The sequence below is a fragment of the Macaca mulatta genome, chromosome 19, assembly GCF_049350105.2.
Source record: "Macaca mulatta isolate MMU2019108-1 chromosome 19, T2T-MMU8v2.0, whole genome shotgun sequence".
NCBI classification, from domain to species: domain Eukaryota; kingdom Metazoa; phylum Chordata; class Mammalia; order Primates; family Cercopithecidae; genus Macaca; species Macaca mulatta.
Window position 1 is genome coordinate 18,258,195 of NC_133424.1, and position 22,099 is coordinate 18,280,293.

The following is a 22,099-nucleotide window of genomic DNA, read 5'->3' on the forward strand; positions in this document are numbered from 1 at the left end:
GCCAGAGGTGGGGTGAGGCAATCTAATTGAAACTGTAAAAACAGTAGTGAGATTCTTGGTTTCTGGGGAACTTGGGCTCCTTGGTTCCTGGGATCTTCTAGAACAATGTTGGCGGCAGGGCTTTCTCATCTGTGTCATCCATTACAGCAGCCACCAGCCCCATGTAGCTACTGAGCCTTGGAAGAGAGGCTGGCACAGCCGAGGAGTTGGGTATATAATTTTATTTATTTATTTATTTATTTATTTAATTAATTTTTTTTTTTTTTTTTGAGACGGAGTCTCACTGTGTCTCCCAGGCTGGAGTGCAGTGGCGTGATCTCGGCTCACTGCAAGCTCCGCCTCCCGGGTTCACGCCATTCTCCCGCCTCAGCCTCCCAAGTAGCTGAGACTACAGGCGCCCGCCACCACGCCCGGCTAGTTTTTTGTATTTTTAGTAGAGACGGGGTTTCACCATGTTAGCCAGGATAGTCTCGATCTCCTGACCTCGTGATCCACCCGCCTCGGCCTCCCAAAGTGCTGGGATTACAGGCTTGAGCCACCGCGCCCGGCCTAATTTATTATTTTTAAGACAGAGTCTCGCTCTTTCACCCAGGCTGGAGTGCAGTGGTGCGATCTCGGCTCACTACAACCTCCGCCTCCCAGGTTCAAGCGATTCTCGTGCCTCAGCCTCCCAAGTAGCTGGGACTACAGGTGTGTGCCACCACGCCCTGCTGATTTTTATATTTTTTTGGTAGAGATGGGGTTTTGCCATGTTGGCCAGGCTGGTCCCGAACTCCTGACCTCAAGTGATCCACCCACCTCAGCCTCCCCAAGTGCTGGGATTACAGGCGTGAGCCACTGCGCCCAGCCAATTGTATTTAATTTTCCTTGGTTTAACATTAATACAAAAATTAAGGCCGCGGTGGTGGCTCATGGCTGCAATCCCAGCACTTTGGGAGTTCCAGGCAGGAGGATGGCTTGAGCTCAGGAGTTCGAGACTAGCCTGGGCAACACTAGTGAGACCTAGTCTCTACAAAAAAAAAAAAAATTAAATTAGTTGGGCATATAGTCCCAGCTACTCAGGTGGCTGAGACGGGAGGATCACTTGAGCCTGGGAAGTCAAGGCTGCAGTGAGCTGTGATCGTGCCACCGTACACTCCAGCCTAGGTGACAGAGCAAGACCCTGTCTCCAAAAAAAATTAAAAAATTTAAAAAAAAATACAAAAATTCAGGTGTGAGCCTGTAGTCTCAGCTACTCAGGAGGCTGCTATTCAAGACTCCCTTGAACCTGGGAGGTCGAGGCTGCAGTGAGCTATGATCGCACCATTGCACTCCAGCCTGGGCAACAGTGCGTGACCCTGTCTCCGAAAAAAAAAAAGAAAAATTAAGTCACCACATGGGGCTAGTGGTTCCCACGCCAGTCAGCAGAGCGCTAAGAGATTTGGAGATGCTTAGGGTCCTGGTCATGGACAGAAGCTAAGAAATGATATGGAAATTTAGGGCTTTTCCCCTAGGGATGTCAGTGTAGCATGGTCACCACCCTACCCCCGCCACCAAACTAGGTTTCCTAAGGGGCTGCAGAGGGGACTGAAGGTTTTCAGGGGCCCTGTCATTAACCAGTGCAGGGTTGGGAATGTTTGTTGAAACAAATAATTCCTTGCCCAGTGAACTCCTATTCATGCTTTAAAACCCCAACTCCCATGAGCCCTCCTTTAGTCTAGGCTCTTTTGGACCTTGTCCCTCCATCTGGCCCAGCCCTGACCATGCAGGATGGGGGGATCTGTGTCCAGCTCTGTCTCTCTAGACTGGGGACTCCTGCAGGGCCAGGCCCAGGGCTGAATCAACTCAGGGACCCTGACATTGTCCTAGTCTGGGTGAGCAAATGGGAGCTCTTGGGTGACTCACAGAAGTCCCGGGATTGGAGGCTCAATGATAATGGGTCCAATTAAACTAACTTTCTTCTCTTCTCCTCTCCTCTCCTCTCTTCTCTTCTTTCTCTCTTTCTTTTCTTTTCTTTACTTTTCTTTTTTTTTTTTTTTTGAGACAGGGTCTTACTCTGTCGCCCAGGCTGGAGTGCAGTGGCGCCATCTCAGCTCACTGCAACCTCCGCCTCCCAGGTTCAAGCGATTCTCCTCTCAGCCTCTCGAGTAGCTGGGATTACAGGTGCCCACCACCACACGTGGCTAATTTTTGTATTTTTAGTAGAGACAGGGTTTTACCACTTTGGCCAGGCTGGTCTCGAACTCCTGACCTCAGTGATCCACCTGCCTCAGTCCCCCATAGTGCTGGGATTACAGGTGTGAGCCACCACTCCTAGCCTAAACTAACTTTCAAGATTAGGTAAACTGAGGCACAGCGAGGGGCAGCCTTGCCCAAGGTCTTGCTCAGTCCTTTCCTGGGAAGGCCCCGGGAGCTTCCCCATCCTGTGGTCGCGGGTCCCTGTCACTCCTGCCGCTGTGCCTCCCAGGCTCCCAGCTGCTACCGAGCTGCCTGTGGGGTCATGAATTATGGATGAGGCCTGCAGGCTCCAGTGACAAGCCTGGCCTCTAGAACATGCCAAGGACACTGCCTGTGCATCCCCTGCCAGGCGGCCTGACCCAGCCTTTTGTGCAGAAACACCTGGGTTTCCCCAGCAAGATCCCTTGTAAGCATTCCTTCTTATTTTGCAGATGGGGAAACTGAGGCACGGAGCTGGACAGTGACTCAGACACCAGGTGAACACTGGCTTTCGAGGGCAGGGTTGGGACTCATGGGGGCAGCAGTGCCAGCTGGGTCGTCACAGTGAGGAGTGAGCTCTGACTCCCAGGAGGGTGCATAAGGTGGGGACTGTCCTAGAGGAATTCAGAAGACCCCAAGGGACCCTCAGGGACACTTCAGGGACCCCAAGCCCTATGTGGCTGATGACAGCCCCTGCATCTATTTCTCTTCAAACCTCTTCCTGCAGGAGCCGCCTGGAGTGGAGTCGAGAGCTCAGGTCTGGGCTCAGCCAGTCCAGAGTACAAATCTACTGTCCCTTCCTAGCTGTGTGATCTTGGCAAGTGGCTTCCCCTCTGGGGGCGGGGAGGGCTCAGTTTTCCCATCTGTGAAGTGGATCAGAGTTTTCCTGCCAAGGTTAGGGGTCATCCAGCACTGCTCCTACCCACTGCTATGAACTCTTACATGTACCTAAAAACCCCACATTCCATGCCACCTCCTCCAATCTAGACTCCCTCAGCTCTTGTTCCTCCACCTAGTCTAGTCCTGACTCTGTGGAATTGGGAGCATCTATGTCTTGTTCTGACCCCCTCTGCTGGAGCTACTTGGGACCAGCACTGGGGCTGAATTATCTCAGGGGTCCTGGCATGCTCTTAGCATTGGAGCTTTCAGTTCCTCCTTCGTCCTTTCTCTCCTTCCTCTACAGGGAGGGACTTTCCCCCCATCAAGCCCACACTGGCAATGACTCTGTAGCTCAAACTTGCCTCTCTCTTCAGACAGGCACTGGACGGGGCCTGCAGGGGTCTCCACAGAGACCATCAGGATGTCGTATTTTGGGGAGCATTTTTGGGTAAGACCGACTCTTATTTTGGCGGGGGATGCTGGCAGGGCTGCAGGGACTTTTATGGAGATGGGGGGACTGGGTGAGTTGTGGGTAGAGTGTTGGACAGGTGGATGGTCTGCAAGGGATGGAAGTTAAAGTGGGAAGAGTCAGGCTGGGTTTGAATTCACACTGATCCCAGACCTCACAGGCCTTACGACCTTGGGCAAGTCATAGCTTGTGTCATAGGGAGACCAAGGCCCAGAATGGGAACATCTAGGCAACCTGAAGTTGCCCCATGAAAAAGTGCAGAGTCAGTGCTCAAACCCAGGGCCAAACTGAACTTCTAGGACCCAGGGTCATTCCAGCCAGGGAATTTCCACCCCCTTCCCACCCTGGAGAATTAGGGGGTTTTCCTGACCTGGCCTCTCATGGCCTGTGCACCCCTCCACTGTTCAGGCTGGAGATCACCTACTGTAGCCCAAGGGATGCTGAGTGAGACAGATTTGTTTTCATTCATTCATTTCCTCTCTCCCTGCCACTGTGACCTCATCCCCAGCCAGCCCTAGGAGATGCTGGGGCCTCCGAGAGAATCCATCCCAGCCCCAGCCCCAAGGGAGGAGTCCTCAGTCTAGGGGACCCAGAGCCAACTTAGACACCTTCAGAGCCAGCTTAGACACCTTCAGCCCTGCAAGACCAGGGCTGAACCCAGCCTTGGGGGTCCTACAGTGGGAACCAGGACACGGAATCGTGTTTGCTGTGGGACAGCCTGGGCAAAAGACCAGAGGTGTGACATTGAGTGGCAAGTTCGGGGAACAGGGACTTCTCTTGCAGAGCCAGGCTAATGGGGTGCCACAGAGGATGGGTAAACAGGGGAGGGCCCAGGAGTCAGGGAAGGACCAGGTCAGAAAGCCCCTTCCCCAGTTGCAAGCCCTGAGCTTGCAGGGAGGAAGCCTGTTGCTAGGTGACTGGTTGCCCCTGGCAACAATCCCCACTCCTGCCCTTGCTCCCTCCCCAGCTGGGGCTCCTGTTACTGGCACTTGCTTTCTTAAAGGGGCCGCACTCCCTTGCCACCTGCAGGGGTGTGACCTCCGCCCTCTCTCCAAAGGTCAGACTCGATTTGCCCCTGAAAGGCTGTGTGACCCCAGCAAGGGGCTACCCTTCTCTGAGCTCCTGTTAGTACTGCTGTGTAATGGAGGTGACCATTTGAGGATCAGAAGTTACCCTCATTTTGGAACTCTGACAATGGCACCTACATTTATTTTAAATCCCTTTTAATTGTGTGAGGCGTGCAGGCTCGCTGCAGAAAATTCAGATCAGCAAAGAGAAAATAGAAACCGCCCCCGACTTCCCCACCCCACCCAAAGATATCCTGGTAGAGAATGGTTAAGAGCTTTGAGTTCAGGATTCGAACTGGGCTCTGCTGGAAGCCCTGGAGCAAATGGCTTTGTCTGCCTGAACCTCCGTTTCCCCATCTGGGAAAAAGGGATGAAATTCCTGCACTGCCACTCCCACCCCATGCACCCCATGCACCCCATGCACCCCCAGACTCAGGGAGGCCTTCTGTCACTGTCAAGGTTTCTTTTTATCAGTTGCTGGTATTGAAGCCGCCACAGAAGCCTGTTTCTTTGCTGGGTGATGCCGGGGCCCTGATGGATCAAAGGAGGTTCTCATCAGGGGAGATTAAACCAGACAGGGATGCCCAGTCTCATCGCGCCAGGGCAGGGCTGAAGCATAAAGTGTACTAGGAAGTCATGGGGGAAGGGTGAGCAGGGGAAGGACATAAATAAGCTCTGTTACAAAGACCACACTCTTGGCTGGGCGCAGTGGCTCATGCCTGTCATCCCAGCATTTTGGGAGGCCGAGGGGGGCGGATCACCTGAGGTCAGGAGTTGGAGACCAGCCTGGTCAACATGGCAAAACCCCATCTCTACTAAAAATACAAAACTTAGCTGGGCATAGTGGCATGAGCCTGTAGTCCCAGCTACTTGGGAGGCTAAGGCGGGAGAATCGCTTGAACCTGAGAAGTGGAAGTTGCAGTGAGATTGTACTACTGTACTCCAGTCTGGGCGATGGAGTGAGACTCTGTCTCAAAAAAAAAAAAAAAAAAAAAAAAAAAAAACCAAAAAACCGTTTGGCTGGCACTGAAGCAAGTCTGAAGTCTTGAAGTTCTGGTGGGAGAGACAGACCTGAGACAGCCCCTCCTAGGACCCTCGGCTGCCAGCCCAGTCCAAGGGAGGCAGACGCCGCTGGGGGTTTGCCAGGTCTGGGAAACGGGCCAGTAGTTGGCTCTGAGTCAGACCCAGATGCTGGCCTGGGCGGTGGTGCCTGGTGCAGCCTCACCCGAGGATCTCCTGGGGCCAGCACTGTGCCAGCCTCAGCCCAGCAAGACCCTTGGGAATTGGGTGCTGTTGTTGTCCCCACTTGTCACACAAGGAAGGAAACTGAGGCCAGAGAGACGAAGTCACCAACCCAAAGTGACCCTGTGCGTATAAGGCGATTGGACACTTGAACTTTGAAAGTACAATTCTAAACACAAGAAGAGAGAAAATATAGGTGGCGCACGGTAGCTCACGTCTATAATCCAAACACTTTGGGAGGCTGAGATGGTGGATTGCCTGAGCCGAGGAGTTTGAGATGAGCCTGGGCAACATAGCAAGACCCTGTCTCTACTAAAAAGACAAAAAGTTAGCTGGGCATGGTGGCGTGCACCTGTGGTCCCAACTACTTGGGAGGCTGAGGTGGGAGGATCGCTTGAGCCTGGGACGTGGAGGTTGCAATGAGCCAAGATATCACTGGACTCCAGCCTGGGTGACAGAGGGAGACCCTGTCTAAAAAAATAAAAAATAAAAAATAAAATATATTCCTGGCGAGCTGGAGGGAGCAACAGTGAAGTGGGGAGGGGGGTTGAGCAGAGTTAGGGAAGTTTTTAGAGCAGGTGGCAATGACCCTTGAGAAGTGGAAGGATGTGGATGGGTGGAAGGAGATGGAGACTGGAGAGCTGATGGTGGGAATAGCCTGGACAAAGGTGTGGTGGTGGAAGGGCACTGCCTGTCTTTGCTATTTGCTGTTTTGTGGGTGAGGCTAAGAAGAAGCTAGGAAATGAGGCTGGAGTGGCAATTCCAGGCCATGGACTTGAACTTCAGCGTCTGGTGGGCAATCGGGACCCATCGATGATTCTAGAATGAAGTGTGACCATTGGGAGATTTGGGGTTGAGGCTGACCTGGGTCTGCCCCAATCTTGGCTTCAGTTTCTCCATTGATGCAGCAGGAAACGCTATCTAGCAGTGACTTCTGGCTTTAACCTTCAAGCTTCTGGCCAAGTGTGATGGCTCACGCCTATAATCTCAGCACTTTCGGAGGCTGAGATAGGAGAATTGCTTGAGTCCAGGAGTTCGAGATCAACCTTGGCAACATAGTAAGGCCCTGTCTGTACTAAAAATCAAAAAAATTAGCCGGATATGGTGGCATGTGCCTGTGGTCCCAGCTACTTGGGAGGCTGTGGTGGGACGATTTCTTGAGCCCAGGAATTTGAGGCTGCAGTGAGCCATGATTGTGCCGCTGCACTCCAACTGGGGAGACAGAGCGAGACCCTGTCTCAAACATAGAAAAATATATATAACATTCAAGCTTCCAGGTACCTGGGAGGGTGAACGGCAGGTTGGAGGAGGGCACAGGAAACTACCATTTATGGAAAACCGGCCAAATGCTGCCAGAGGGATGACTTCACTGATGTATGTTGGGACTTAAATGGCATCAGATCCCTCCACAAGCCTTCTCTTCCAGTATTTTTTTTTTTTTTTTTTTGAGACTGAGTCTGGCTCTGTCGCCCAGGCTGGAGTGCAGTGGCCGGATCTCAGCTCACTGCAAGCTCCACCTCCCGGGTTCACGCCATTCTCCTGCCACAGCCTCCCGAGTAGCTGGGACCACAGGCGCCCGCCACTTCGCCCGGCTAGTTTTTTGTATTTTTTAGTAGAGACGGGGTTTCACCATGTTAGCCAGGATGGTCTCGATCTCCTGACCTCGTGATCCGCCCGTCTCGGCCTCCCAAAGTGCTGGGATTACAGGCTTGAGCCACCGCGCCCGGCCTCTTCCAGTATTCTTACAAGACCTGATTTGATGCTAAAATGTCCCCAGTTCCATCAGACCCCAAGACCCCAGCTGATTACCTTTTTTTTGGGGGGGAGGGGTGGGACAGAGTCTCACTCTGTTGGCCAGGCTGGAATGCAGTGGTGGGATCTCAGCTTACTGCAACCTCTGCCTCCCTGCTTCAAGCAATTCTCCTGCCTCGTCCTCCCGAGTATTTGGGACTACAGGTGCCCACCACCACGCCTGGCTAATTTTTGTATTTTTAGTAGAGACAGGGTTTCACCATGTTGGCTAGTCAGGTCTTGAACTCTTGACCTCAAGTGATCTGCCCGCTTCAGCCTCCCGAAGTGCTGGGATTACAGATGTGAGACACCACACCCATCTAGTCATTGGTTTTAAAGTTGTAATGGTGAGTTTTAAGTCCAAATCTAAAGGTGTCCAATCCCAACAGCGGGCACAGAGGACCAGGTCTGCAAGGGGTGGAGAGAAGTGGGATTAGAAGGTGTGTATGAGGCCAGGTGTGGTGGCTCACACCTGTAATCCCAGCACTTTGGGAGGCCGAGGCAGGCAGATCACTTGAGGTCAGGAGTTCGAGACCAGCTTGACCAACATGGTGAAACCCTGCCTCTACTAAAAATACAAAAATCAGCCGGGCATAGTGGTGGCATGTGCCTGTTAAAGAAAAAAAAAATCCCCATGTTTAATCTATATTGGTCTTGCTTTTATCCTCTTCCTCAGTTCTATTAATTTTGTTTATTCTTTTTTGTTTTCTGTAGTCAGTCATATAATGTGGTCTCAATCCTTTTTCTTATCTTACTGCATTGGCCAGCACCTCCACATCAGCATTAAATATTAGCCATGATTTGAGGCATTCCTGCTTCATCCTGAAATATGTTGTGTCTCCTGTTTTACCACCCCCTTTTTTTTTTTTGCAACGGGGGACAGAGTCTTGTTATGTCATCCAGGTTGGAGTGCAATCGCACAATCTCAACTCACTACAACCTCTGCCTCCCAGGTTCAAGAGATTCTCCTGCCTCAGCCTCCGAATAGCTGGGGTTATAGTCATGTGCCACCACTCCTGGCTAATTTTTGTATTTTTAGTAGAGATGGGGTTTCACCATGTTGGCCAGTCTGGTCTCGAACTCTTGACCTCAGATAATCTGCCTGCCTCAGCCTCCCAAAGTGCTGGGACTACAGGCGTGAGCCACCTCGCCCAGCCTGATTACCATTTTTAATGGACAGCTTAGTAGTGTTCAGGCATGATGCCCTTCCCAGGTGACAGAATCTGGCTGGCATTAAGATATAGTTGTTGCCTCATTTTCTCCGACTCTTTTCATGCGGCAAAGGGTCCCAATTTTCCATCGAGAGTGGCAGAAAAAGTTGCCCTTTTACATAAATGTCTTTGGGGGAGAAACATAAGCAAATTTAAAACAAATGCTAACTATTAATAACTAATGTTACAAATTAGCAAAAGCTAGAGTTGCCTTTGGGGCTTTGGGGAGCATTGACATGGATTATGTTGCTGCTTGTATCATCCCCATGTAAGAGGCGGGTGTCTCCCAGGCTGTAGTGTAGTGATGTGATTTTGGCTCATTGCAATCTCCGCCTCCCGCGTTCAAGCGATTCTCCTGCCTCAGCCTCCTGAGTAGCTGGGATTATAGGCACCTGCCACCGTGCTTGACTACTTTTGCATTTTTAGTAGAGACAGGGTTTCACCATATTGACCAGGCTGGTCTCAAGCTCAAGACCTCAAGTGATCTGCCTGCCTCAGCCTCCCAAAGTGCTGGGATTACAGGCGTGAGCCACCGTGCCCAGCCTCCCTGCCCCATCTTAATGAGGAGCTGCTAAAAGCTCAGAGAGGGGCAGTGACTTGCCTGCGTCACACAGTGCAGCCCTAGCCTCCTCCACCATGACAACCCCAGAAATTGGAGTAAAGAGATTTTGTGCAAGGCATTCTCAGGCACCAGGGTAGAAATGCTCAGTTCCCACTGGCACTAGCAGGTAACAGCAGAATCATTTGCTCATTTTTTCGACAAACTCAAATGCCCTTTCTGTCTCTCATTCTGTGCTGGGTTTTGCTGGGTCCTGGGAGAGAACTCAAACCTGGACCCTACTTTGGGTTCTCATAGAGGGAGTTTCCATGTTGACAAGAACAGAAAACACAACTACAGTGACTTAAGCAATGGGGACTGTATTGGCTTTTAAGATCGAATGATTATGGGGGAATGTGGCTTTCAGGGTTTGTTTGATCCAGCAACTTGATTCAACACACCTTTTTTTTTTTTTGTAGCTATTGTAAATGCGATCACTTTCTTGATTTCTTTTCAGCTATTTTATTAATGGTGTATAGAAACGCTACTGATTTTCATATGTTGATATTTGTATTTTGCAACTTAACTGAATTTGTTCATCAGTTCTAGGAGCTTTTTGGTGGAGTGTTTAGGCTTTCCTATACATAAGATCATGTCACAAAGAGAGAATTTGACTTTTTCTTTTCGTGTGTGTGTGTGTGTATATATATATATATTTGTTGTTTTGTTGTTGTTGTTGTTGTTGTTTTTCTTCCCGAGATGGAGTCTTGCTTTGTTGCCCAGAGCTGGAGTGCAGTGGCATGATCTTGGTTCACTGCAACCTTTGCCTCCTGGGTTCAAGCAATTCTCCTGCTTCTGCCTCCCAAGTAGCTGGGATTACAGGGGCACGCTACCATCCCTGGCTAATTTTTGTATTTTTAGTAGAGACAGGGTTTCACCATGTTGGCCAGGCTGGTCTCAAACTCCTGACCTCGTGATCTGCCTGCCTCAGCCTCCCAAAGTGCTGGGACTACAGGCGTGACACACTCCAATTTATTTTTATTTTTATTTCATTCATTCATTCATTCATTCATTCATTCATTCATTCGAGACAGTCTTGCTCTGATACCCAGGCTGGAGTGCAGTGGTGGGCTCAAGCAATCCTCCTGCCTCAGTCTCCCAAGTAGCTGGGATTACAGGCACGCGCCACCACGCCCGGCTAATTTTTGTATTTTTAGTAGAGACGGGGTGAGCCACCGCGCCCAGCTGAACACACATTTTTTTTTTTTTTTTTTAATACAAAAGCCCTCTGGTTCAGCTTCTTTCTAAGGTTCGCGGTTTCCATTTGACTTACAATATCCCCTGTGGCCATATAATTCCTCATTTATGGAAAGACAGAGAAAAGGGGAGGAGACTGAGAAAGAAAATGGCAGAGAGACTCAGAAAAACAGAAAGAGACACAAAGACAGAAGGAGACAAAGACACAGAACAAATGAGATTCCTCCCCAGCAACTACGGGACAAAAAGAAAATCCCAGGCTTCTCTCTGATTGGACAAATTTAAGGTCCATAGACAATCCTATGGCCCAGGGGAAATACAGCAAGCTGATTCGCTCAAGTCTGAACGAGACCCTACAGCCAAGGGGATGGACTTCTGCTCCTTGGCCACGCCCCCGTTGCTAAGCAACTGTGATGCCCTCTCCATTCTTTCTCAGTCTCTACTCCCATCCACTACAGGGCGAGAAAAATCATGGCTTTGAGGTCCTGTACCACAGCGTGAAGCAGGGGCCCATCTCCACCAAGGAGCTGGCGGAATTCATCCGGGAGAGGTGAGGTCCCCAAGCCCCATCCACCAGGGGCCACGCCCACCACCCTGTAGTCACGCCCACCTCATGGTTACGCCCTGGATGGTCCGCGGCTAGATCCCTGGGGATTCCAGAAACCAGAGTGGCTAGGAGATCCTGGAAATGACCGATTCTCAACCCTGTCAGCCCCATATCTCCTTTTAAACAACAATCACCTGATTTCTAAAGCTCCCCTCCTCAAAAGAGGATGATATAACCTGCTCACAGTGGGAATTTTTTTTTTTTTTGGAGACAAGATCTCGCTTTGTTGCCCAGGCTAGAGTGCAGTAACCCGATCATAGCTCACTGCAGCCTCGAACTCCTGAGTTCAAGGGATCCTCCTACCTCAGCTTTCCGAGTAACTGCGACTATAGGCATGTACCACCACATCTGGCTTTTTTTTTTTTTTTTAACAGAGGTTTGCTCTGTTGCCCATGCGCAGTCTCGGCTCACTGCAGTGGCGCAGTCTCGGCTCACTGCAACCTCTGCCTCCCAGGTTCCAGCGATTCTCCTGCCTCAGTCTCCCAAGTAACTGAGACTACAGGTGCCTGCCACCACGTCTGGCTAATTTTTATATTTTTAGTAGAGACGGGGTTTCACTGTGTTGGCCAGGTGGGTCTCAAACTCCTGACCTCAAGTGATCTGCCCGCCTCGGCCTCCAAAAGTGCTGGAATTACAGGCGTAAGCCACTGCACCCTGCCTTTTTTTGTTTGTTTGTTTGTTTGTTTTTTAGAGACAGAGTCTCACTTTGTTGCCCAGCAACGTAGCTGGGCATAGCTCACTGCAACCTCGACCTACCAGGCCCAAGCGATCCTCCCACCTCAGGCTCCTGAGTAGCTGGGACTACAGGCGTGCACCACCATACCTATCTAAGTTTTAAAAAATTTTTTTGTAGAGAAGGAGTCTCGTTATATTGCCCAGGGTGGTCTCGAATCCCTGGGTTCCAGTGGTTCTCCTGCCTCGGCCTCCCAAAGTGCTGGGATTACAGGCATGAGTCACCATGCCTGGCCCACTACTGTTGTTAATAAAATATATTACGTAAGAAAAAATCTTCTATGAATTTTCAAAACATCCTTCAGAGGGTTGTGTCATCACCCCATCATGGAAAGCCACGGTTCAGGTGTTTAAGATGGGGAAACTGAGGCCCAGAGGAGCAGTGCCTCTCTCAAGGGTGTCTGAAAGCTTCTTCATCTTTTTTGTTTTTGAGATGGAGTCTTGCTCTGTCACCCAGGTTGGAGTGCAGTGGCACGATCTCAGCTCGCTGCAACCTCCACCTCCTAGGTTCAAGCGATTCTCGTGCCTTAATTTCCCGAGTAGCTGGGAATTACAGGCATGCACCACCACACCTGGCTTATTTTTGTATTTTTAGTAGAGACGGGGTTTCACCAAGTTGGCCAGGCTGGTCTTGAATTGCTGACCTCAGGTGATCCGCCTGCCTCTGCCTCCCAAAGTGCTGGGATTACAGGCGTGAGCCACTGTGCCCGGGCAGTTTCTCCATCTTTACCTCATTCTCCTACCCAGGGCAACCATCGAGGAGACCTACTCCAAGGCAATGGCGAAACTCTCCAAGCTGGCCAGCAATGGGACCCCCATGGGGTGAGTGGGGTAGGGGTCACCAATGTGGGGACATTGGGAGCCTCCTCCTTGGTGGACATCTCTTCACACTCGGGGCATGTAGAATAGAGTGTCATCCATCTCAATTATGGGGCTAATTGGATAGAGGAATATATATCATTCATTTACACACTAGCTTATTCATTCCACAAATATTTATTGAGTGCCTTCTGTGTGCCAAGCACCAGCAGCAACCCAGACAGATAAAACCCCAGTCACCTTCATGCAATGTACATCTGGGTTGCATGACGAGACAGATGTTAAACACACACAAAAAAACATTTTTTTTTCTGGGGTGAAAAGTGCTGGGAAGGGGGCCAGGCACAGTGGCTCAAGCCTGTACTCCCAGCACTTTGGGAGGCTGAAGTGGGCAGATCACCCGAGGTCAGGAGTTCAAGACCAGCCTGGGCAACATGGCAAAACCCCATCTCTACTAAAAATACAAAATTAGTCGAGTGTAGTGGCGGGCGCCCGGAATCACAGCTACTCAGGAGGATGAGGCAGGAGAATCGCTTGAACACGGGAGGCGGAGGTTGTAGTAAGCTGAGATTGTGCCACTGCACTCCAGCCTGGGCAACAAGAGCGAAAACTCTGTCTCAAAAAAAAAAAAAAGGTGCTGGGGAGGGAATGAAATAGGACTATGAGAGGTTGGGCACTTTCTCAGGGGTGGGCCCGGCCTCCCTGAGCTGAGACCTTAATAGAAAGGGGCTGGTAGGCCGGGTACGGTGGCTCACGCCTGTAATCCCAGCACTTTGGGAGGCTGAGGCGGGTGGATCACAAGGTCGGGAGATTGAGACCATCCTGGCTAACACTGTGAAACCCCGTCTCCACTAAAAAATACAAAAAAAAATTAGCCGGGTGAGGTGGCGCAGCCTGTAGTCCCAGCTACTTGGGAGGCTGCGGCAGGAGAATGGCGTGAACCTGGGAGGCGGAGTTTGCAGTGAGCCAAGATCGCGCAACTGCACTCCAGCCTGGGCAATAGAGCGAGACTCCGTCTCAAAAAAAAAAAAAAGAAAGAAAGAAAGAAAAGGGCTGGCCATGGGGATGTCTGAGGGACAGAGACCAAGGCAAGTGGCTCAGCCAGTGCAAAGGCCCTGAGTTGACAGGCGTGGCATGTTTAAGGAAGAGTGGGGAGGTTGGCGTGGCTGCAGGGGTTGGGCAATGAGGAAAGGAAGTAGGAGGGGAGATGGCAGGGCGAGGCCTCAGGGGCCTGACACACTAATGACTCTATATGAACCTTGTGCCTGGGTGCGGTGGCTCACGCCTATAATCCCAGGATTTTGGGAAGCTGAGGTGGGAGGATCACTTGAGGCCAAGAGTTCAAGACCAGCCTGGGCAGCATGGAGAAACCTCTGTCTCTACTAAAAATGCAAAAATTAGCCGGGCATGGTGGCATATGCCTATAGTCTCAGCTACTCAGGAGGCTGAGGTGGGAGGATGGCTTGAGTCCAGGAGATTGAGGCTGCATTGAACCATGATTGCACCACTGCACTTCAGCCTGGGTGACAGAGCCAGACCCTGCCTCAAGAAAACAAAAACAAAACACATAATGTGGTCCCGATGGCATTTGTAATTTTCTTTGTGGCTGCTATGAGGCAAAAAGTTCTGTGGGGAGGGCAGGAGTGGAGGTAGCAGGAGAAGGCGGGGGAAGGCTGGACAGGGCTTCTGCTGAGTGGGGCAGGCCAAATTGACTTGATTGGGGCATATGGTGTCTTAGCCACTCTTTTTTTTTTTTTGAGACGGAGTCTCCGTCTGTTGCCCAGGCTGGAGTGCAGTGGTGTGATCTCGGCTCACTGCAAGCTCCGCCTCCCGGGTTCACGCCATTCTCCTGCCTCAGCCTCCCGAGTAGCTGGGACTACAGGCGCCTGCCACCACGCCCGGCTAATTTTTTGTATTTTTAGTAGAGACAGGGTTTCACCATGTTAGCCAGGATGGTCTCGATCTCCTGACCTTGTGATCCACCCGCCTCAGCCTCCCAAAGTGCTGAGATTACAGGTGTGAGCCATTTTATTTTATTTATTTATTTATTTTGAGATGGAGTCTCGCTGTGTCACCCAGGCTGGAGTGCAGTGGTGCAATCTCAGCTTACTGCAAACTCTGCCTCCCGGGTTCAAGCGATTCTTCTGCCTCAGCCCCCTGAGTAGCTGGGATTACAGACTCCCTCCACCACACACAGATAATTTTTGTATTTTAAGTAGAGACGGAGGTTTCACCATGTTGCTCAGGCTGGTCTCGAACTCCTGACCTCAAGTGATCCGCTCGCCTCGGCCTCCCAAAGTGCTGGGATTACCAGGGCCTGAGTTTAAATTCCAGCCCTGATGTTCATTTGTTGAGGGGCCTTGGGATGACCTATAGAGCTCCCTATGCCTCAGTTACCCCATCTGTCACAGGCCCGCCTCTTACGGCTGAAATGGAGATTAAATGAATTAGTATGCATTCATGTTTAGCAGGGATCAGCGCACAGCACATACCTGAGCCAGTGCCAGCGCTGTCCCGGGGTGGGGTGAGCCTGATAAACCCTGGGTGTGACCTTGCCTGCCCCCAGGACCTTCGCCCCGCTCTGGGAGGTCTTCCGCGTCTCCTCCGACAAGCTGGCGCTGTGCCATCTGGAACTCACACGGAAGTTACAGGATCTCATCAAGGACGTTCTCCGCTACGGCGAGGAACAGCTCAAGACGCACAAGAAGGTGTGTGTCGTGGGCGCCGCCCAGCGGCTGGGTGGGTGTGGAACACCAGCAGCTCACAGGACCCCAGATCTTCTGGGGCCTTAAAACCTGCGGATGTGCGCCTCGGATAATTCTGTTAATTCCACAGCGTCAAGCCCAGGGTCTTACGGACCTGAGTATTGTTGAATTTCAAATTTGCAAAATTCCAGACCAGGAGTTAGCACACTGGCCCGCGGGCCACATCCAGCCCACCTCCCACCACCAGTGTTTGTACAGCTAAGAAGGGTTTTTTTTTTGTTTGCTTGTTTTTGAGAGACGGGGTCTTGCTCTGTCACCCACGTGCAGTGGCATCATCAGAGCTACTTGCAGCCTCAAACACTTGGGCTCAAGCGAACCTCCTTCCTCAGCCCCCACAGAATAACTGGGACTACAGGTGCACGCCCCGTGCCTGGCTAATTTTTAAAAAATGTTTGGGCCCAGTGCAATGACTCATGCCTATAATCCCAGCACTTTGGGAGGCTGAGGCGGCAGGATGGCTGGAGCCCAGGATCCTCCAGGAGTTTGAGACCAGGCTGGGCAACATAGGGAGACCCTGTCTTTACCAAAAAAAAAAAAAAAAAAAAAACTACCCAGGAATGGTGGCACATGCCAGTAGTCCCAGCTACTCAGGAGGCTGAGGTGGGAGGATCACGAGCATGGGAGGTCGAGGCTGCAGTGAGCCATGATCGCGCCACTGCACTCCAGCCTAGGCAACAGAGAAAGAACCCGTCTCAAAAAAAAAAAAAAAAAGAAAAAGAAAGAAAAGAAAAAAGAAATGGGTTATCACTAGTTTTTACATTTTTAAAGGTTTAGAAAAAATCTAAAGAAAAATAAAATTTCAACACGTGTGAAAATTATATGACAGTCACACATCAGTGCCAGTAAATAAAGTTTTATTGGCACACAGCCATGCCCATTGATGTGCCTGTCATTTGTGGCTGTTTTGCACTGCAGTGACAGAGTCAAGTGTTTATAATAAGCCAAACACATTTGCTATATGTCCCTTTACAGAAAGCATTTGCCAACAGCTGTTCTAAAGCATTGGAAGATACAGATATTCATTTTTACTATTTTTACAGTCTTATAAACCTAGAATCTTGGAAGAACCATCTTAGACTCTTAGAATTCCACAATATTCAAAACTTATAATTGTAGAATCATAGATGCATTGCCTTTACAGAGTTCCGAAATCCACATATTTTAACTCCTGTTTAAAAAGGGAGTTGGTAATACTTTGTTTTTGTTGTGTTTTGTTTTTTTGAGATGGAGACTCGCTCTGTTGCCCAGGCTGGAGTGCACAATCTCAGCTTACTGCAACCTCCGTCTCCTGGATTCAATAAATTCTCCTGGCCGGGCGCGGTGGCTCAAGCCTGTAATCCCAGCACTTTGGGAGGCCAAGACGGGCGGATCATGAGGTCAGGAGATCGAGACCATCCTGGCTAACACGGTGAAACCCCGTCTCTACTAAAAATATAAAAAACTAGCCAGGCGAGGTGGCGGGCACCTGTAGTCCCAGCTACTCGGAGGCTGAGGCAGGAGAATGGCGTAAACCCGGGAGGCGGAGTTTGCAGTGAGCTGAGATCCGGCCACTGTACTCCAGCCTGGGCCGCAGAGCGAGACTCTGTCTCAAAAAACAAAAAAACAAAACAAAACAAAAAGAAATTCTCCTGCCTCAGCCTCCCAGGTAGTTGGGATTACAGGCGTACACCAGCATGCCTGGCTAATTTTTTGTATTTTTAGTAGAGACAGGGTTTCACCATGTTGACCAGGCTGGTCTTGAACTCCAGAGCTCAGGTGATCCACCGACCTCGGCCTCCCAAAGTGTGGGATTACAGGCGTGAGCCACCGCACCCGGCCTTGCTAATTTTTAAATTTTTTGTAGAGAAGGGGTCTCGCTAGCCAGGAGCGATGGCTCACACCTGTAATCCCAGCACTTTGGGAAGTTGAGGCAGGCATATCACTTGAGGTCAGGAGTTCCAGACCAGCCTGGCCAACATGGTGAAACCCTGTCTATACTAAAAATACAAAAATTAGCCAGACGTGGTGGCACGCATCTGTAATCCCAGCTACTCAGGAGGCTGAGACAGGAGAATTACTTGAGCCTGGGAGGTGGAAGTTGCAGTGAGTTGAGATTGCGACACTGCACTCCAGCTTGGGTGATAGAGTGAGACTCCGTCTCAAAAAAAAAAAAAAAACAGCCGGGCGCGGTGGCTCAAGCCTGTAATCCCAGCACTTTGGGAGGCCGAGACGGGCGGATCACGAGGTCAGGAGATCGAGACCATCCTGACTAACATGGTGAAACCCCATCTCTACTAAAAAATACAAAAAACTAGCCGGGCGTGGTGGCGGGCGCCTGTAGTCCCAGAGGCTGAGGCAGGAGAATGGCGTGAACCCGGGAGGCGGAGCTTGCAGTGAGCTGAGATCCGGCCACTGCACTCCAGCCTGAACGGCAGAGCGAGACTCCGTCTCAAAAAAAAAAAAAAACACAAAACACGCACACACACACACACACACACACACACAAAAGGGTGAGTTAAGCAACACAGTCTGCCACCGTTTGTCATAAAACATGGGTTAGAACAAGCATCTTTATCCATATGCAGATTATTTCTAGAGACGTATCACAGTAATAATTGGGGACTTCTAGGCTAGAGGGCCCATATATGGGAGGCATTTTCCTGGCTTAACCCCTTACAACTTTCAGAAATATGAACCATGTGTAAATAGTACTTTTTTAAAAAGTGAAAAATGTTTTGAAACGAAAAACATACAGGCCGGGCATGGTGGCTCACGCCTGTAATCCCAACACTTTGGGAGGCTGAGGCAGGTGGATTGCTTGAGTCTAGGAGTTCGAGACCAGCCTGGGCAATGTAGCAAGACCCCATTGCTACTAAAAACACACACACAGGCCAGGCACAGTGGCTCACGCCTGTAATCCCAGCACTTTGGGAGGCTGAGGTGGGCAGATCACCTGAGGTCAGGAGTTTGAGACCAGCCTGGCCAACATGGTGAAAGCCCGTCTCTACTAAAAATACAAAAATTAGCCGGGTGTGATGGTGGGCGCCTGTAATCTCAGCTACTTGGGAGGCTGAGGCAGGAGAATCGCTTGAACCCGGGAGGCAGAGATTGCAGTGAGCTGAGATTGTGCCACTGCACTCCAGCCTGGACAACAAGAGCGAAACTCCGTCTAAAAAAAAAGAAACAAAACACACACACACATAGAAAAAGACTAGCGCTGGCATGAAGTATTTGGGAGGTCAGGAATTTCACAGTCTACCCACGATCTCCTCTCCTATCCCTGCAGTGCAAGGAGGAAGTGGTGGGCACCTTGGATGCTGTGCAGGTACTCTCGGGCGTCAGCCAGCTCCTGCCCAAGTCCCGCGAGAACTACCTGAACCGTTGCATGGACCAGGAGCGGCTGCGGAGGGAGAGTACCAGCCAGAAGGAGATGGACAAGGTGGGCTCACAGCAGGGGGTTCTGAGGAATTTGCCCCGGGGCAGAGGGGCTGCCTGATGAGTGGAAACACGTCCCAGAGCGACGGTCCTGGAACCTGTGGGTGATCACACCTTGGGTACCCCAGGAGTCCACCTGCCAGGTGATGGGGCCTGGGGGAAGCCCCCTGAGTGTCCCCCTTCCATCCCCATTTCCTCCCTGGGCTTTGTAGGCAGAGACTAAAACCAAGAAGGCGGCAGAGAGCCTGCGGCGCTCAGTGGAAAAATACAACACAGCCCGAGCTGACTTTGAGCAGAAGATGCTGGACTCGGCCCTGGTAAGAACCAGGCATCTGTACCTTTAAGACCCACACATGCCTTTGCCCTGGAGGTTATGGGCCGCAGAAATTCCAGGCAGGGTGTGGTGGCTCACACCTGTAATCCCAGCACTTTGGAAGGCTGAGGTGGGCGGATCACCTGAGGTCAGGAGTTTGAGACCAGCCTGGCCAACATGGCGAAACCCCGTCTCTACTAAAAATACAAAATTAGCCAGGTGTAGTGGCAGATGCCTGTAATCTCAGCTACTCAGGAGGCTGAGGCGGGAGAATCACTTGAACTGGAAGGCGGAGATTGCAGTGAGCGAAGATCGAGCCACTGTACTCCAGGTTAGGTGATAGAGTGGAACCCTGTCTCGAAAAAATAAAATAAATAAATAAAAGCAGATTGGAATCTCAGGATTAGGAATCAGAACTTTTTTCAAGCTACAAGTGATAGAAACTTTCATTCAAACTGACAAGGTGTACATAAAGAGAAAGAACAAGGCTAGGCACGGTGGTGGCTCACACCTGTAATCCCAGCACTTTAGGAGGCCAAGGCGGGTGGATCACGAGGTCAGGAGATAGAGACCATCCTGGCTAACACAGTGAAACTCCGTCTCTACTAAAAACACAAAAAATTAGCCGGGCGTGGTGGCGGGCGCCTATAGTCCCAGCTACTCAGGAGGCTGAGGCAGGAGAATGGCGTGAACCTGGGAGGCGGAGCTTGCAGTGAGCTGAGATTGCACCACTGCACTCCAGCCTGGGCGACAGAGCAAGACTCTGTCTCAGAGAAAAAAAAAAAAAAAAAAGAACAAACCAAAATAAAATTTTAAAAAACTGACATGCTCAGGGAACTGAAAAGTTTTATTTTTGAGTTGTGGAGGTTTCAGTTATAGCTGAATCCAGGTGCTCAAATAGTGCTGGCAGGAAATTGTGCATTTCTGCTTTTTTTTTTTTTTTTTTTTTGAGATGGAGTCTCTCTGTCGCCCAGGCTAGAGTGCAGTGCCACAGTCTCGGCTCGCTGCAACCTCTGCCTCCTGGGCTCAAGTGATTCTCCTGCCTCTGCTTCCCTAGTAGTAGTTGGGATTACAGGCACGTGCCACCACACCCAGCTAATTTTTGTATTTTAGTAGAGACAGGGTTTCACCATGTTGCCCAGACTAGTCTTGAACTCCTGACCTCAGATGATCCGCCTACCTTGGTCTCCCAAAGTGCTGGGATTACAGGCGTAAAACACCACACCCGACCACCATTTCTGCTTCTTAAGTCTATTTTCCTCTCTGGGGACATCACTCCCAGGCAGACGTGCCCGTGTGTGTGTGTGTGTGTATGCATGCACATGTGTGCATCAAAGTGGGCCCCAACAACTCCCACTTACATCCTATCCACTCATTAGTTCAGAAATGGAAGTGTCTTTTTCTGTTGATTCAGAGAAAGTCCTAGGGCAGACTATCATTGGCCCTTCCCCAAATCAATCAGTGAGCCAAGGGCTTAGGGTGTTCTGATTGGTCAGGCTGAGTCACATGGCCACTCCTTCTTGGCCCTGACATTCTTTCCACCTGCCTCTCCCGTCCTGCTTCAGCGCTTCCAAGCCATGGAGGAGACACACCTGAGGCACATGAAGGCGTTGCTGGGCTCCTATGCTCACTCCGTGGAGGACACGCACGTGCAGATCGGGCAGGTGAGTTGGGCAGGTGTGAGGAATGAGGCTGGGGTCACTGTTGGGCAAAGGGGCCTTGACCAGTTTCACACCCCGCCCACCTGGCACAGGTGCATGAGGAATTTAAGCAGAACATCGAGAACGTCAGCGTGGAGATGCTACTCAGGAAGTTTGCAGAGAGTAAGGGCACAGGCCAGGAGAAGCCAGGTGAGTCAGGGCAGCCATCAGGGGTCGGGCTTTAGTGCCACAGCTGCAGGTGATGGGCAGGACTCCAGAGGCAGGAGACTGAACCTCCCTGGGGCTTGGTTTCTTTCTTTCTCTCTCTTTTTTTTTTGAGATGGAGTCTCCCTCTGCCTCTGTCGCCCAGGCTGCAGTGCAGTGGTGCGATCTTGGCTCACTGCAACTGCTGCTTCCGGGTTCAAGCTATTCTCCTGCCTCAGCCTCCCGGAGAAGCTGGGACTACAGGCACGTGCCACCACACCCAGCTAATTTTTTTGTGTGTATTTTTAATAGAGATGAGGGTTCACCATGTTGGCCAGGCTGGTCTTGAACTCTTGACCTCAGGTGATCCCCCCGCCTCGGCCTCCCAAAGTGCTGGAATTACAGGCGTGAGCCACTGCTCATGGCCAGGCCTTGGTTTCTTCGTGGGAAAAATGGGATGCTGACGAGTCCAGCTCTCCAGCTTGATCTTACGGGTAAATCTCTTTGAACCAGATCCCACAGGAGCCTTGAGTGCCAGGCTCAGCTGTTCATACTTCACCCCCAGGGCCTAAGGGAGCCGTTGAGGGTTGTTGAGCAAAAGAACAATTTGCAAATGCTCAGATACAGGACTAGGGAGGAGTTAAGAGCAAAAGTTTTAGAGTCAGACCTGGGCTTGAGTCTTTTCTTCATCACTTGCTGTGTGACTTAGGACCTGTGCTTTGACTTCTCTGAGCCTCAGTTTCCTCATCTGTAAAGTGAGGATGTTAATAATGTTGTAACGTTCAGTGATTTAATTCAGGTAAAGGGCAAAGGGTGTGCCAGGCACACAGTAGGCACTCACTAAATGCTGGTATACAGTTATGTCTTCAAGTCTTGTTAACCAGCAAAACCTGTTCTTTCTCCCTCTTGTCTCTCTGGCTCGGCCCTGGCTCAGGTCACCCCTCCCTGCATGGGG

At 50.8% G+C, this 22,099-nt stretch overlaps 1 protein-coding gene across 48 annotated transcripts in view; it reads left to right on the forward strand.

Annotated features, from left to right (window-relative positions):
- FCHO1 (FCH and mu domain containing endocytic adaptor 1) overlaps positions 1-22,099 on the forward strand; it is a 41,544-nt gene that overhangs the window by 3,947 nt on the left and 15,498 nt on the right. For 7 of the 48 annotated variants that reach the window (XM_077978386.1, XM_077978411.1, XM_077978418.1 and 4 more), the window contains exons 2-11: positions 2,649-2,693; positions 2,924-3,013; positions 3,450-3,523; positions 11,109-11,200; positions 12,737-12,811; positions 15,375-15,516; positions 18,839-18,991; positions 19,200-19,304; positions 20,866-20,964; positions 21,054-21,150. In XM_077978386.1, the coding sequence (XP_077834512.1) occupies positions 3,497-3,523; positions 11,109-11,200; positions 12,737-12,811; positions 15,375-15,516; positions 18,839-18,991; positions 19,200-19,304; positions 20,866-20,964; positions 21,054-21,150 (790 nt within the window). In that variant the 5' untranslated portion in view covers positions 2,649-2,693; positions 2,924-3,013; positions 3,450-3,496. Of the gene's footprint in view, positions 1-2,540; positions 2,799-2,923; positions 3,091-3,449; positions 3,524-11,108; positions 11,201-12,736; positions 12,812-15,276; positions 15,517-18,838; positions 18,992-19,199; positions 19,305-20,865; positions 20,965-21,053; positions 21,151-22,099 lie in introns of those variants that run through there. The other 41 variants (XM_077978393.1, XM_077978422.1, XM_077978394.1 and 38 more) reach the window with 22 other exon arrangements.